Source organism: Labeo rohita, chromosome 3 (assembly GCF_022985175.1).
Source record: "Labeo rohita strain BAU-BD-2019 chromosome 3, IGBB_LRoh.1.0, whole genome shotgun sequence".
Classification (NCBI taxonomy): Eukaryota; Metazoa; Chordata; class Actinopteri; order Cypriniformes; family Cyprinidae; genus Labeo; species Labeo rohita.
In genome coordinates this window covers 51,184,599-51,201,958 of record NC_066871.1, presented here as the reverse complement: position 1 = coordinate 51,201,958, position 17,360 = coordinate 51,184,599, and the positions used below count along the sequence as shown (strand labels likewise).

Below are 17,360 nucleotides of genomic sequence, written 5' to 3'. Positions count from 1 at the left end.
AACTAAAGCACTTTCCTTCTCTACATGGCTGTGGGGACGAGTGGTTTTGTGGTGCTTTGAATTCAAAGTAATTAATAATAATAATAATAATAATAATAATAATATATATATATATATATATGTATATATATGGGAAAGGGGCCAAAATGGCAATATATATATATATATATATATATATATATATTGCCACATTAATGGCACAATAATGTGTAATTGTTTAAATAACATTGTTTCATTTTAAAATATAAAGAAATTGCAACTCTGAAGTGTTTTTCATGTGTAATATTTCTGTAAAGGCTACAGGGACAGAAAAATTGACATTTCCATAGAATGAGTCTGTTATCTATTAGTGCATGTGATCATTTCACAGCAAGTGCTTTTAGTGTCTGTGTGTGTGTGCGTGCGTGTGTGTGTGTGTGTGTGTGTGTGTGTGTGCACCTGGTATTCATCACGTTATGGGGACCAAATGTCCCCACAAGGATAGTAATACCAGTAGATTTTGACCTTGTGGGGACATTTGTGAGGTCCCCATGAGGAAACAGGCTTATAAATCATGCAGAATGAGTTTTTTTGAGAAAGTAAAAGTGTGCACAGTCTCCTGTGAGGACTAGGTTTAGGTGTAGGGTGATAGAAAATACGGTTTGTACAGTATAAAAACCATTACGCCTGTGGAATGTCCCTTATAAAACATGTAAACACAACATGTGTGTGTGTGTGTGTGTGTTCGCGAGAAATTACAATGACACGTCCAAATCAGTTTTCAGTAAAGAGAAATTACATTTTGCATTAGAAAATAAATCCTGCTTTACACCCATCTTGACGTCATTGAATTTCAGTCAGAGTTCAACTTCAAAAATAGTTGAATCCAACAGTATTGTTTAGTTTAAATAGTTGTGGATTCATTAAATAAGCCATTTTTTTCTCTTAAAAAGCTGTTTATTCAGTGTAGTGAAGCCTCTCCTCCACTGACAGCCATTCCAAAAAAAAAAAAAAAAAAACATGTCCTGCCAGACTGGAAGTGTTAGCATTAGCCAGCTTTTTCAGCCAATGGTTGTGGGCTTGCCTTCTAGTGGTTTTGCAATGTGTTCCATGGGGGCTGGATGCCATGGTACAGATGTGGCCGAGGCTTCGTCTGTACGCCTTTCCCCTGATCGCTTTGCTCCCGGGAGCCGGAGTTTTGGAATTTGTGGGTGTGGCCCCTGAGGGGGCACACCTCATAGCTCCCGGTCTCTCAACTGAGGTTGTTGAGACCATCCTCCAATCCAGAGCTCCCTCCTCGAGGAAACTGTACGCCCTGAAGTGGAAACCTTTCACTTCATGGTGTGGAGACTGCCAGCAGGACTCTGCCCAACTGCCCAGTTGGTACAGTGCTGAGGTTTCTGCAGGTTCGGTTCTCCACAGGGTTAGCCCACTCCACCCTGAAGGTCTACGTGGCGGCTATTTCGGCCTACCACGCCCCTCTGGGTGGCTCCTCAGTGGGTTGGAACCCCCTCGTTACACGTTTCCTCCGTGGTGCGCTGAGGCTTAGGCCTCTGGCCAGGTGTAGCTTGCTAAGTGTGGTCGGGATGCTATTTCATAGCTTTGAGTCCTCTGACCTTCCCTTCTTGGGGGTCAAGGCTCTCCTCTCTTAAGTTGGCTTCAGAATGCTGTGGAATGTCCACCCCTTTGACTTTAAGGTTCTTTCCTGGACTTGTGCCACTTGGCTCTTTTTCTCTCACCCTAGCTGTGCTCTTTCACACTGGGCAGGGATTTGAAGTCTGGTGGCGTGGGCATCTCGTTCCCAAAGCGTTTCGACGCAGCTCGAGTTCCTGAAGGGGAACGTCTCAGGTTACGTATGTAACCATGGTTCCCCGATGGAACGAGACGCTGCGTCTCGGGCCATACTTCTGGCATCCCTGCAGCGCTTGCTTCTCTATTCAGAAGCTGCCGGCTGCATGCACTGCACGTGCTTTTAAGCTTCCTGGTCTCTACGTCACCCCGCCTGTGACATCTCGCTTCTCCATTGGACTGTTTGCACATGTGTTTCAGAGCGTGGTCACGCTGGAGGCGTTCCCAAAGCGTTTCGACGCAGCGTCTCGTTCCCTCGGGGAACCAGGGTTACATACGTAACCTGAGACGTTATGGCCGCTTTTGAAACACTGATTCATGAAACTTCCAAACTTTTATGAATCTTTTGTTTCGAATCAGTGGTTCGGAGCGCGTATTAAATTGGGAAAGTCACGTGATTTCAGCAGATTTTTTTGATTTCAGATTTTGTCATAACTGTTTCGATATTTCAATGGTTCACCGCTGGGGGGCGATCTGTGTAAACTCTCTGTAAACTCGTGAGTTCATTGAGATCGAAATATCAAACCAGCGGCAAAACATTAAACCAGTGTCCATAGTCTTTTTTACCTGATCTCAGATCAGTTTCATTAATCGACATTTTTAACAAAACATTTAAGTAATTAAAAGAATGAGAAGTAGGTAATAGTCTCGTACTGGTCTCTATATAGAAGTTGTCCATAAAACAAACAAAGCAAGCCCTGCAAATTAATCAAAAAAAAAAAAAAAACACATCATATATCATGTTCTCTTTACACTGGTTCATTCATAAAAAACGAGAGGAACACACTGTGACTGTTGATCGTCTCTTTTAATACTGCAACACAAACTCAGACAGACAGGATGAACTTCATCAACAACATAACACTGTCCTCTAGTGGAGCACTGAACAAACTCACATCAATACTCAGTTACTAACATCAGCCTATTCAACTGCATATACTACATCCCTCTTTTTAATGACAATTAAGAAAAACCAGAAAAGAAAAATACTCATTCACCAACATGTAATAAACAAGTATTAGCACTCAATTATTATAAAGCTCAAGACAATTGAAACAATAAACAGCACTTAGATACATGTTTGTTATTTGTCTTTAACCAAAACACTCAGAACACAAACATAACTTATTTTCTGACTTTTTTTCTTTTTTTCTTCTTTGCCCATTTCAAAATCACTGAATCTAAGTGTCTTTTTTACAAGCCTCCCACTCCTAGTATGATTTCTTTGCTCTGTGTTTTCAGCCACCACAGTTTGATCATGCTCGTTGTCTTTCTGTCTCTTCTGTGTCTCCTTCAACTTCCTCCACAACACCTGTTAGATCTTTATCTTTGCTTGTACGTAAGTGTCTCCTGTTCCTTCTGTACGTCTGACCACAATCTGTCACAATGTTGTAGGAACGAGGCTCCGGCCTTTTTCTGTCACCACTGTCGGCTTCAAACCCTGTGATGTTTCCACTCTGACGACTGATCCCGGCTGAATCACAGACAGAGGTTTGGCATGTTGGTTGTAGTAATGTGTTTGCCTTTGCTGTTGCCGTACCAACCTTTTCTTTACATCTTTAGGGTGCTTGTGTTTCAGAGCCCCACTGGCTATTGGGAGAGTGCTCCGTAACACCCGACCCATGAGCAGTTCAGCTGGTGAGTATCCAAGACCAGTCACCGGTGAAAAGTGAAAGTAGTGCAAGATGTGGATCCATCTTACATTTTAAGTGTTATGGACCTCTCTGCCACCCCGTTGGACTGTGGGTACCCTGGGCTTGAATATTTCCAGTTTATACCCCAGTCTTTTGCAAACTGACGCACCTCTGCACTAGAAAATGGCACATGATCACTTATGATCTCTTGGGTATGCCATGCCTGCGAATACAGCTTTCAGTTTTCCAACTACTGCACATGCAGCTTTGTCAGGAATCTGTTGAACTTCAGTGTATTTTGAAAAGTAATCAACAATAAGGAGAAATGACCGACCTTTGAGCTTGAATATATCCACACCCAGCTTGAACCATGGAAGCTCTGGCAGTTCATGGGGTTTCAATGGCTCTTTTGGTTCTTTGGCATTAGCTGCTGACATACTGTACATCTTTCAACCATGTTCTGGATCTCTGTAGACATGCCAGGCCAGTAAAGGTGTCTCCTTGCATGTTCATTAGTGTGCTGTATTCGTTGATGAGCTGCATGGAGTTTTTCCAGTATTACTGTCCTCATACTTCTTGACATGATGAATTGGTTATTTGTCATTATCAATCCATCACAGATTCGTATCGTGTCTCTGATGGGCCAGTAACTCTTTAAATCTCTGTCGAGCTGTTTCATGTGGTCAGGCCATCCTCACTGGTGCACTTCTCTTAGCTTTGAAGACGTTTCATCTGCTTTTGTCTCTGACTTGAGCCTTTCAAGAATTTCAGTGCCCATGAACTCAGTGGTTTCCATTGTATACACTACTCTTTCTTTCTCTACAATGATGAGGCTTTGTCAGCTTGATCTGCCAGTAACCATCTTTTTCATCCAAAATTGTGAACAGTTTGTTATCAGCGAGTTTGCTCTGTACATCCTCAGATATGGAGCAGTGCTGGCATCTAATCGCCTTTTTAGTTCACGAGGATCAAGACACAGTCTATATGAGCTGTTTTTCTTTCCAGTTACCACCAGACTGTTGACCCATTTTGTTGACCAGATTCAGTTGTTTACAGACAGCTCTGCTAAGTATTGGTGGTGTCGACTGCTCTGTAGTCTCGCGACGGCTGAAGGTCTGGAATTCATAGCAGCTTTCTTTGGCCAAGGCCCGCCCATAAGGCCGTTTGACCGACATGTCAAACAACCAATCACAGTTAGTTTCGTTCAGCGTCACGTTTCGGGGCGTGGAAATGTCCCCACAACAACAGACCGGCGTGCAACAAGTCAGTCAGCATAGAAAATCAAAGAAGGAGAAGAAAACAAGCAGTAAGTCATTGATCTGTTCGTGCACGTATAACACAGTCTATGCCGTGAACCTCGCATACTTTTGAGAATCCTACGTTTAGCTGATCTTGATAAATGCTCATTGTCACTCATTTAAACACGACAGTTTTTCTTCTGCAATCACACGTCTGCGCTTTGTTTCCCGGCGGAGCGAAAATAAACGCGACACTCGCGTCCCCCGGAAATCCGTTAAAATTCAACCAATCAGATGACGACTTCGACATTCCTGAAGTGTTTCCAGTTAAGTGTACCATATGCATCAGACGTTTAGCCAATGTTCCGTGGGCGTGACGTCTGAGGCTGAGACTAACCGCTCTGTAACAAAAAACAACAGCCTTAATTCCCTTTGTCTCTTGTGGCACTTCAGGACTGCATAACCAGCCGGTCTGATCCTTGTGCCGCCGTATGTCACTAGCAAGGTCTCTGTGGGCTTGAGTGTAAAATCGCCAGGTAGCTTTCTGATTTGTTTAGGTGAGAGGACATTTGCTTCAGCACCGGTGTCTAGTTTGAATTCAACAGGGATCCCTCTGACTGTCACGGTTGTGTACAGATTACAGACTGCATTTATCTGTGTGCACTGAAGTGTCCCCATAAACAAACTATCAACAGCTTGGAGTGTCTGAACAGATTTCACCTTGCACATTTTTGCAAAATGGTTGGCTTTGCCACACGCTCTGCATTTAGCCCCATATGCTGGACACAATCTCTGTGTGTATGTCTGTCCACATCAGGTACATGTTTTTAATGTGCCGCTGACTTTCTCTTTTTTGTTTTGAAACAGTGTGGCTTTAAAGGGCTTGTTTTTTTTTGTGTGTGTGTTTTGCTCTTTTAATCATGTCAAATACATGCACTTCACTTTTTTTTTTTTTTTTTTGCTGATGCCATTATGTTTATTCTTTCCTTGTCAATCTCAGATGCTCTGCACATGTCTACAGCCTTTTGTAGAGTCAGACTTGGTTCTCTCTGCAGTTTTTCTGTCACACTTTTGTCTGTCACACTAAAAACAATTTTGTCTCTTATCATGTCATCCTCTGATGCACCAAATTCACAATGTTTGCTTTTTTGCCTGAGTTCTGTAACAAACGCATTAATCTGCATTGGCTCATGAATAATGTATGTCTCTCAAACACCACATTCATTTTATGTGTGCAGTAGTTTCTGAAAGCTTCCAAAATCTTCTCTACAGTCACTTCTTCTGGTGCTTCTTTTGTCAAAAGTATTGTAAATCTCTAGTGTCTCTTCACCTAATGAGTGTAGTAGAACTGACACTTGAACTGTCACATTGTTTTTAGAGAGTTCATGTTGCACACACACAAGAGGCAGAGTTTTCTGGTGGCACTTACAGTCTTTTATTAGTCACACTCTGAAAAATGAATAAACACAGGAAGAAATTAGAAGAAATTTCATTGTGTTTTGATATGAGTGGCAGTGTGGCTTCTTCATTAATGAATGAAACTCTTGTTCATAACTCACAGTATACAGTTTCCTGATGTACACAACATTCAGAAGTGATTACAATGTATTGCATCAAATAAAGACTGTAACTCACTTACATCAACATTACAGAAGCATTACAGAAGCACTCCTGTTGGAAGTTTATCTCCTTCAGAACAGGATTTCTACATACTACTGTTGGTTCTCCCAGTTCATTATAAGTCAACATCTTTGGCTGACGTCTCTGTCTTTGTGGGTAAGTCGTAGGCTGTGGTATCTCAGGTTCACTTTCCGAATCTCGATCCTCCGTTTCTGAAGCACTGCACTCCTGTGGGACACTCTCTGAATCTCGATCCTCTGCTTCAGCTCTACAACATGTACAACATGAATCTCTGTTCCCATTTGTGCCAGTTTTCACTTATGTTGCCAGTCAATGTCATCACTGAGTGTGGCTTGAAATGCTGCATATTTTTCTCTGATGTGCACACCGCTTTTGCTCGTAGGTTTCTTGCAGATGTCTTGACTATGACGACAGCCCACACTTCTGACACCATATCATGTTCTCTTTACACGGATTCATTCATAAAAAACGAGAGGAACACACTGTGACTGTTGATCGTCTCTTTTAATACTGCAACACAAACTCAGACAGACAGGATGAACTTCATCAACAACATAACACTGTCCTCTAGTGGAGCACTGAAGAAACTCACATCAATACTCAGTTACTAACATCAGCCTATTCAACTGTATATACTACATCATACAGACACTTCATATTTATTAGTATTTTATTATTTGTATTGCATTTAACGTAGTATACTTTAAATAAAACATTTGCAATGGGTTTTAAAAGCTGTTTTATGCATGTTTTAGCCTGAGTTTTTGCATTTACACATTTTGATCAGCAGGTGTCACCAGTGTGTGGAGTTTCGAGCGCTTCAAAACAGTGGCTGCGTTCGAAACCGCAAATACTCAATGAGTAGGTACTTAATTTCAATACGTACTTACTTGTACTTTACAGCCAAATCTCGTTGAGTATGAATAGGCTCCTTTGAGATGCGCCTCGTCTGAAATGTAGGTGAGAGTAGGGGGGCTGTAATCAGTGTCCACAGGTGTGTTGCATTAGTACTCAGGTGAGGGTGCTTGTGTTGATTGCGTGCTGGGAACTGGTGACGGTGTGACAGTAGCTTCCTGAAGTATTGTGAAATTGATCAAATTTGGGAAAAAAAAAAAAAAAAAAAAAAAAAACACAAATGTGGATATATAGGGAAGATTTGTATATACTCACATGCGATTAAATTAGCTATTCATGTGGTGGACTGTCACGATTTTGGCTAATGCAGGACACCACTCGATGCGCAACAGAGGGGATTTAGAAGTGGGTACACGCAAAGCCAACTGATAAAGAAGTGGACATAAGCCATATACCTGCGTATACCCTGCACTACACCACTGCTTATACACCACGAGAGTTAAAGTAAGGTGCATAGCGTAGCTAATGCAGCTCCCTGAGGGAAAAAAGAGCGCGAAAATGCACAACATAAAAATGACGTATCTATCGTTGGATTTGGCACTTCGCAGTTTTCGCAATTTTAGTACGAAATGACATAATTCTGACAAAACATTACAAAGCCATACACTATTCAGACAGTGACTTACCCCGTATTTCTAACCCATGCCTGGTTTTATGAAGCGTTAAAAAAGGGACATGTGTATATAAATAAAACTTTGTACATGCACACACACAACTTTTATTTCACGATAAAGCGATTGTTGAGGCAAAAAAGTACTTCACTATAGGCTGCTACTTAACGTTCGTTAATCATTCACAGAATAAAACGCTAACCCCGCACAGCCACATATCAAATATTGCATTAAACAGTGAAATTACTGTGCTTTAAACCACAACTTATTAAAAAATAAAGGTAAATAATTATAAAATCATATTAACTTACCGTATAATCCTGCTTGCTGCGAATTGCGTGACCGCCTGACGAGGAGAGGAGTGAAGAATCCAGAAAGTTCGATGAAGTGGAAAAATAAACAAAATGCGTGTTCAGTGGGGGAAGTCCATTTGACCCAGCATGATCAACCCAACTGTGTGTTTACAGTACCTCAAACAACCCAGAATTTTGACCCAACACAATTAACCCAGCAATGTGTTTACAGAAATAACCCAGCACTTTTTAGAGTGTAGTCAATGGTGCCCCAGAACTGCTCCGTTTCCACATTCTTCAAAATGTCATCCTCTGTGTTCAGCAAAAGAAATATATTTATACAGGTTTGAAACAACATGAGGGTGAGTAAATAAAATTATTGTATTTTTTGGGTGAACTTTAAGTAATTAAAAGAGTAAGTCAATAAAGAGAGAAATGTCTTATTTCTTTTCACTTTTATTTAATTTTATATTTGTTTACCATAGAGGTGGAGAGATGAAACCTTGTGAAACACTGAAGATTTTCAGCCAAGTGGTTCACAGAAGGGTTCATTTCTCAAGGCTTCATTTGCTCCCAATACCACCTGGTGGTCAAAGAGAGTAGAACAAGCAGATACATTTTGCACCAGTTTAGGCTTAGAAATAACAGTGAAAAAAAAAAAAAACCCACATAGACCAATTTATTTATATGAATATAATGTGTATTTTCTGGTGGTATAAAATGATTGCATAACACAACTGTGTAATAAATGTATTGGCTTGTAATGGGGCTGTCAAATGTGTGTAAATCAAGTCTTTGCTCATAATCAGCTGTAACAGTTCGACCTCCACTGTTTTGATGCCGGAGCAGGGATGTGAGTTAGACAAGAATATCTCTGACTGAGCGATTGAGGTGTTGTGTTTTTGGATGTAATAATGAACGTAGTGGTCGTCATTTACTCTGAGCCGCTGAAGATGCAGTGGATTACGTTTGTTTGGGAAGGGAATGTGCCTCCCGATCTACATAAATGTCTATGTTCGCACAAATCATTCGTGATCCAGCTTCACTCACAGCAGAAGAGAGTATAAGGTTTTTTATGAATCTCTGCAATCATCTTTCCTAGTAACATGCTAGTTAGCAAGTTTCGCGGCTAAAGTAAACAATCTCTCAGAGCAGCAGAGAGAAGAGAGGGGCGGGACGAGCAGAGCTCATTTGCATTTAAAGGAAACATCCAACATCTTTAAACGAACAACATTTAAATTCTTCTGTGTAAACGTGTTAAAGAGATTACTTTGCGTGTACGTCAAGCAGGACAGGTGTCGCACCAGTGGGGGGCATTTATGTGCCGTGTCCCCCTGTCCATCCTCTCCCCTTTTGCTAAACGTGATAGACTTCAAAAACGAGAGTGAAACCATTATTACAAAATGATTCTAATATTAAATGTATATCATGAAAAAATGACACTGTTTTCTGACCTTAGATTCATTTAAACCTGTTGTAGGGGAATCCAACACAATAGAAGAGCATTTTAAAATACCATATGACCTGCTCTTTAATGTTTTTATCAATCTTAGGTGCATATAACTTAAAAATTGCAAAATAACTCCCAACGCTGTAACCCCTCTCTTCCAAACAACTGTCACTGTAAACACTAATAATGAAACACAAAATGCATGTCATAATCATCAAGAATGAAAATATGGTTTTAATGTTCTGCACTATTATGATGTATCTGAATGTTCATCTTCTGCAGCTCCAGTCACTTCAACACTGATTCCAGTCAGCAGATCAAACTCTGAGACGACTTCAAGACAAGCTACAGCAGCAGCTCCTGCACAAGGTTCATCATCACTGACACACATCAGCAGTTTTTCTCACAAACTGCTTTAATCATCATGTCAGATCTGTCAGATTATGAGTCATGAACATAATGTTTTATTGTCTGATGTAACTCTCAAAATAATCATAACTAGTGACGTCCTGATATGATTATTTATTTAAAGGGGTCTTTGGATGCAAAGTTCACATTTCCATGTTGTTTAAACATTAATGTGTGTTGTCAGTGTATGTACACATCTACCCTACAATGATAAAAATCCATGCAGTGGTTTTTAATTAATCTGTATAAATAATATCCCCTTTTTCAAATCGAGCACATCTATGTTTGGTGTCACACCGACAGAGGCCGCTCACACGATAGTTGATTGACATGAGTGTCTTACCTCAGACCCACCCTAAATCAGCTGTAACAGTTCGACCTCCACTGTTTTGATGTCGGAGCAGGGGTGTAAGAATATCTCAGATTGAGCGATTGAGGTGTTGTGTTGCTGGATGCCATAATGAACAGTGGTCGTCATTTACTCCTGACATCTGAGCTGCTGAAGATGCAGTGGATTACGTTTGTTTGTGAAGGGAATGCGTCTCCCGATCTACATAAATGCGTCTATGTTCACGCAAATCATTTGTGATCCAGCTTCACTCACAGCAGAAGTGAGTATAAGGTTTTTTATGAATCTCTGCAATCATCTTTCCTAATAACATGCTATTTAGCAAGTTTCGCGGCTAATCACGCTAAACGCGGCTAAAGTAAACAATCTCTCAGAGCAGCAGTGAGAAGAGAGGGGCGCGGCGAGCAGAGCTCATGTGCATTTAAAGGAAACATCCATCAGAATGGGTTGACTCATTTTGACAGGGTAAAAAGGGTGTTGTTTTACACTACCATTGAGAATTTTTAACCAAAGTATATTATAGACTTTTCATTAAGACCCTAAAGAATCGTATCATCTTGTGGAAAATGGGCATCCGATGACCCCTTTAACCGATCACACTTAGATTCTATTCATTGGCACTCACAGGTGTGTTTACATGGAGCATTGCAATCAGTTTAAAACTCCAATCTGAAAAAAAAAAAAAAAAAAAACATTCTTTAAACGAACAACATTTAAATTCTTTCATGTAAACGCGTTAAAGAGATTACTTTGCGTCTACGTCAAGCAGGACAGGTTTCCCCCCTGTCCACCCTCTCCCCTTTTGCTAAACGTGATAGATTTCAAAAACGAAAGTGAAACCAGTAAAACAGTGTGCAAAATAAATCAACTGCACACAATTGCAGAATGCATGCTTTGATTCATTGTTCAGTAACTCTTGGTAAGAAATTGTGTATTTGTTTCATTCAAGTACAGTAAAAATGCCGGTCCTCTCATGCTCGCCCATGTTGCTTTGAGAAGGGGTATAACTGCAGCCTGGAGATCTCCAAATGGGGGCAGGAGCTCCAAAACGGGGTGGACACTTCAAAATAGGGTGTAGCTTCCTCCCTTTGACAGACAGGCACATGACACGCATGCGCAAATTTTTCCCCCAATCCACTTCAGCACAAACTCCGCCCCACAGCTGATTTTAAAGATTTTATTGGTTGTGTCAGTCACAGTGTTGATTTCCTACACTATGCTACACAAATGCTGACCCCTAAACCTCCCCCACACCTGACCCTAACCTTAACCAGTGAAACTGACTGCACGGCAGGATTAGCACTGAATAGTGTGTCAGATAAACAGTTAATAAGATTATGCGGTATGAGATCGTCGGGCCGTTCTGTAACTCCCCAACCAGACCTCACTGGAAAATCGTACCTTTTTAGTTACATCCAGAGTCACTAAACCCTCCTACCCTGCAAATTTCAAGCCCCGGGATGCCCCCATTGCTTAAAACAAAGCGATGGAGTAAAACCTTTCCCCTGCGCTTCACTGGGACGACTCGTGGTGATTCCCGTTTATATCAATAACCACTGGCCAGGAGCTTTGGGGCTCTGCTCTCACTGAGCATATTTATTTATATAGTATAGTTTATTTTATTTGAGATCAACTACAAAGAATGTTTAATTTATAAAGTTTAGTTTTGAAATGTAAGTCAATAACAATAGGCTGAAGCCAGAGCCAATGGGGAAAGTTGGGCAGGAAGTTGCAGCTCATTTTCATGTAAGGAAACAAACCCCTGAAACAGCACTTTTTAGACCCGCCCCAAAATTGACACTTTTCAACACGTTATAATAAACGATTTGTATTGTATTTGGATCTGAAACTTCACGGGCACATTCAGGAGAGTCATACCATTAATATTACGTTTTGTAAAAAAAGGGGCATAACAGGTGCCCTTTAAGTAAAAGAAATGTCTGATTTTTCTATTTCCATTACAACAACAACACTGAATCCAGACACTGCACCAATATCTCTGAATCACGGTATGTATATCATCCTCATTTCAGACACTAAATTCACACTAGAATCAGTATCTAAATGTAGTGAATCCTCATGAATCCTCTGAATCATTTTTTTTTTTTTTTTTTTTTCACAATATATACGGATAATTATGCTCTTAAATTTACCATTTTATTTGTAGTTTGTAGTTTTTCTATATGTTGTTAAACACAGTAATGCTGAATGTGTGTCTCTGTATCGTCTCAGTGATTGTGATTGTTGTCGTGGCTTCATTCGCTGTTCTCCTTCCTGCTCTGATTCTTTGGCTGATTCTGAAAAATAGAGCCGGTGAGTTTTTACAGTTTCTCATATTCTGACAAAAACATCTGACTTAGTATTTACAGATAAAATGAGTTCACACAAATAATGTTTCTATTCTGCAGCACTAGAATTCTGTTAGACTCTTTTAGAAATCGATTGGTTTGTGTGTTTGATCATAACTATTCTCATGACATTATTTTTCAGGTGTCAGAAGAGCGACTGATGACTCTGTGGTGAGTTTTGTAGGTTGATCATGAGCTGTTAGTGTCCATGAGCTCCACAGACGACTGACTCTGAAATATCACACTCTTATTAGTCACATCAGATCAGGACAAGTTACTGTATTTCTACTGTTTCTGCTCTAAAGCTCACAGATATAAATATAATGGAACCAATGACACAATCAACATTTGTATTCATCCTGTGCCCAGTGAACAATATGATTCATCTTCAGTGATTTTGTGAATGTTTTCATATCCGTGTATATCTGACAGTTACTGTGGTAATTTTCCTGTCATGTTACAGTATGATCTGTCATCCTAACCTCATGTCTGTGTAACAGATTTTCACTAAACCTGTAGGTTTTACACATACTTTACTTTAACATTTGCAGATCCTGAGATAAATAATTAGTCTGCTTCACACAGTAGTGATTGATGGGCCTTTAATAACTTATTTTCATTGATGTTTAGGAGCAGACAGATGATGTGACATACTCAAGTTACTGTGAACAAGAAAAACAGAGACAAAAAGAACAAGGTGAGTAAACACTTCCTCAACACGACCTATATCAGTTTTATTATGTGCAGTTCTTCTAAATGTGTCTTGAATTGAGCTCAAACAACATGCTGTAATAGTTGTGTGTTAAAACAGTAACTGTGATGTTGATTCAGGTTCGCTGTGATGATAAAGTGACTTACGCTTCCATCAGAGGAGCAGAAGCTGGAGCTCAGGAAAACTGCAGTCAACTTTATGTCTCTGTGAACGAGAACCATCACAAATCAGACAAACAATTATACAAAACCACATATTATATTATTGACTCCTAATGGTTTTGTTTAGTGCCATTATAAATACTGTCAGTGTCTTTTACATATTAGGAAACTGTAACGGAGATGCTGAGGCAGCGTTAGAATTCATATGCGGAAGTTTATTGCAAACAACAGCAAACATACACGTGTAACCAGGCAGAGGGTCGATGACCAAAAAGCAGTCCACTCTTTCGACAGTCCAAGGGTAATCCGTAAAACGTAGTGAGAAACCAGGCAATAAAGTTAAACCTTGATATCAGTCCACACAGGCAAACAATCCAAACAGGGAAATCCAAGAAATCGGTAGTCAGAAAATGAGGCAGAATCATACACGTGCAAACAAATCAGAGTAATCAGAAAACGCTTGGTAAGGCAGGTAAACTGGCAATACTTCGCAATGAGAGAGTCACAGCTTAAGTAGTCCCAAACAGGAAGTGAGTGTAGAAGCAGCAGAGGGAGCATGCAGTCAGTATTCGGGTGATGGCTCCCTCTGCTGGCTTGGCATTACAGAACCCCTCCCTCTAGGAGCGACTCCTGGAGCTCGGCAAGGACGTCCCCGTGGTCGTGGTGCCAGACAGTCGGGTCTGGCTCGGTGGAACTCCTCCGTGAGAGACGGATCCAGAATGTCACTGGCGGCTACCCATGACCTCTCCTCAGGTCCATAGCCCTCCCAGTCCACCAAATATTGGAGCTGACCCCCTCTACACCGAGAGTCCAGTAACTCCTTCACCTGATAGGCGGGCAAGCCGTCCACATCCAGGGGTGGCGGCGGTTCTGGGGCCATCTGGCCGGGGTCAGCCTCCGGGTGGACCGGTTTGAGAAGAGACACATGGAAGGAGGGAGAGATAAGGTAGTTAGGAGTAAGCTCAAGCTGGTAGGTTACTTCATTAGTTCTTTTAAGAATTTTAAATGGACCTACATACCTTGGGCTGAGCTTCCTGCTGGGCAGCCGCAGCTTCATGTCCCTTGTAGAGAGCCAGACCCGCTGTCCAGGTTGGTAGGGAGGGTGTGGAAGGCAGCGTCTGTTGGCCTGAATCTCCTTATTCCTTACAGCCCGCTGGAGACGCACATGGGCACTGTCCCACACCCTCTCACTACGCTTAATCCAGTCGTCGACAGCCGGTACCGAGGAAGGTTCACCTGACCACGGGAACATGGGGGGCTGAAACCCCAGGACACACTGAAAGGGGGTGAGGCCTGTAGAGGAATGGGTGAGTGAATTTTGGGCATATTCGGCCCAGGGAAGAAACTCTGACCATCTATGCTGTTCTCAACTGCAGTATGTGCGTAGGTATCGACCGATCTCCTGATTTAATCTTTCCACCTGGCCATTACTCTGAGGATGGTAACCTGAGGTGAGGCTGACATTAATGTCGAGCTGCTTGCATAAGGCTTTCCAGACTTGTGATGTGAACAGAGTTCCTCTGTCACTTACAATATCCTCAGGTAAACCATAGACGCGGAAGACATGGTTGAAGAGGGCTAAGGCTGTTTCCATGACTGTGGGTAGACCTTTCAACGGGATTAAACGGCAGGATTTGGAGAAACGGTCAATGATTACCAGAATGGTTGTGAACTCATGGGAAGGTGGCAGGTCAGTGACGAAATCTATGGAGAGATGTGACCAGGGTCGTTGTGGAATGGGTAGTGGTTGAAGTAAGCCTGAAGGCAATTCCTTGGGGGTCTTAGATTGGGCACAGATCTGGCATGATTTGATGAATGCAGTGGTGTCTTTGGTCATTGAAGGCCACCAGAATGAGTTCTTCAGCCGATGCAAAGTGCGTGATATACCTGGATGACCTGCACTGAGAGAGGTGTGGACCCACTGTAGTACTTGGTGACGCATGTCTTGAGGTACATAGTGTTTATTGGGTGGACATTGTGGTGGTGGTGGATCTTGGTCGTGTCTGCGCTGAATCTCCTCCATGATGTCCCATGAAATAGGAGTCAGAATGACAGTGGGTGGAAGGATGGGTTCCGGTGGGTGAAGATCCATAGGAGGATCATGTTGCCGGGAGAGAGCGTCTGCCTTACTGTTTTTGCTTCCTGGTCTATAAGTGACTGTAAAGTTAAAGCGAGTGAAGAAGAGGGCCCAACGAGCTTGGCGAGGATTCAGTCTCTTTGCACCTTTAATGTACTCAAGATTTTTGTGGTCAGTGATGACTTGGAAAGGATGACGAGCGCCCTCTAGCCAGTGTCGCCACTCCTCGATAGCGGCTTTCATGGACAGTAATTCTTTATTTCCCACGTCGTAATTTCGTTCAGCACTGGTGAGTTTTCTGGAGTAAAAGGCGCATGGATGAAGTTTGCCTGGTTGACCATGACGTTGAGACAGGATAGCTCCGATTCCACAGTCCGATGCATCCACCTCCACGACAAATGGTAATTCGGGATTGGGGTGCTTCAGAATAGGGGCTGAAGTAAAACTTGCCTTGAGTGTGGTAAATGCTCGATCTGCCTCTTCGGTCCAACAGAGTTTCTTGGGTTTGTTCTTTAGCAGTGAGGTAAGAGGAGCAGCAATGGTGCTATAATTACGGATGAATCGGCGGTAGAAATTAGCGAAGCCTAGGAATCTTTGGAGCTCCTTGATGGTTGAAGGTTGAGGCCAATCCGTGACTGCCTGGATTTTGCTTGAGTCCATCTTGACCCCCTGGTGGCTGACTTGATAAGTTGGTTGTCCAGTAGACGGGATAATACTGCACGCACATGAGTGATATGTTCTGCTTCTGTCTTGGAGTAGATCAAATCGTCGATGTAGGCGATCACAAACTCGTTCATGAAGTCTTTGAAGATCTTGTTTATGAAGGACTGAAAGACAGCTGGGGCGTTGGCTAACCCATACGGCATCACCTGGTATTCATAGTGCCCTCTAGTGGTGAGAAATGCAGTCTTCCATTCGTCACCCTCCTTGATCCTGATGAGGTTGTATGCACTTCGCAAGTCAAGTTTGGTGTAAATGGTGGCTTCCCGCAGTTGTTCTAGAGCCGGGGGTACTAGAGGCAAAGGATAACGGAACTTTACCGTGACGTTGTTGAGCCCTCGGTAGTCGATACACGGTCTTAAACCACCATCCTTCTTGCTCACGAAGAAGAAGCCTGCTGCCGCAGGGGATGTTGATGCACGGATGAAACCTGATTCTAGCGCCTCCTCAATGTATTCTTCCATAGCCTGGTCCTCCATCCTGGACAACGGGTAAGCTTTACTCTTGGGTGGCATGGCGTTGGGCAGCAAGTCAATGGCACAGTCCCATGGGTGGTGTGGAGGGAGGCTTGGCATTACAGAAACAAGCTCTTGTTTATTTGTAGTTATATGTTGTTCTGGTCATTTTGTCATGTTATTTTGTACAGTAGCTGTCTGTGTGTCTTTATTATTAATTCAGGTTCTGCAGGCTGACAAAAAGTCTAAAAATTCCCATTCACAGTCTTATTCTCTTAGATCATTCTCATTAAATCATCTAGAGCTGGTTGTTCAGAATGAATCTGCCCAGATAGCATGCGAATGTGGGCCACTTAAGGCAATGATACGGCACTGTCGGCCTTCTTATGGACCGTACAAAATAGTTGCAAGCCTGAAGTGGCCCAAATGTATCAAATCACATGTGGGTCTCTGTAGGCATAGATGTGGTGTTGTTGGCAATGTGTAATCTGAATGTGACCCTAAAGTGGTCCATGTGGTAA

The 17,360-nt window shown here is 42.1% G+C and overlaps 2 protein-coding genes across 2 annotated transcripts in view; both read left to right on the top strand.

Annotated features, from left to right (window-relative positions):
• The window catches only part of LOC127161351 (uncharacterized), a 1,226,263-nt gene extending 1,212,470 nt beyond the window's left edge, over positions 1–13,793 (top strand). The window contains exon 10 of the mRNA XM_051104045.1: positions 13,546–13,793. Coding sequence (XP_050960002.1) covers positions 13,546–13,701 — 156 coding nt within the window. The 3' untranslated portion in view covers positions 13,702–13,793. The remainder of the gene's footprint in view (positions 1–13,545) is intronic.
• Positions 1–17,360, top strand: part of LOC127161217 (uncharacterized) — a 794,375-nt gene that overhangs the window by 702,235 nt on the left and 74,780 nt on the right. The window lies entirely within an intron of this gene.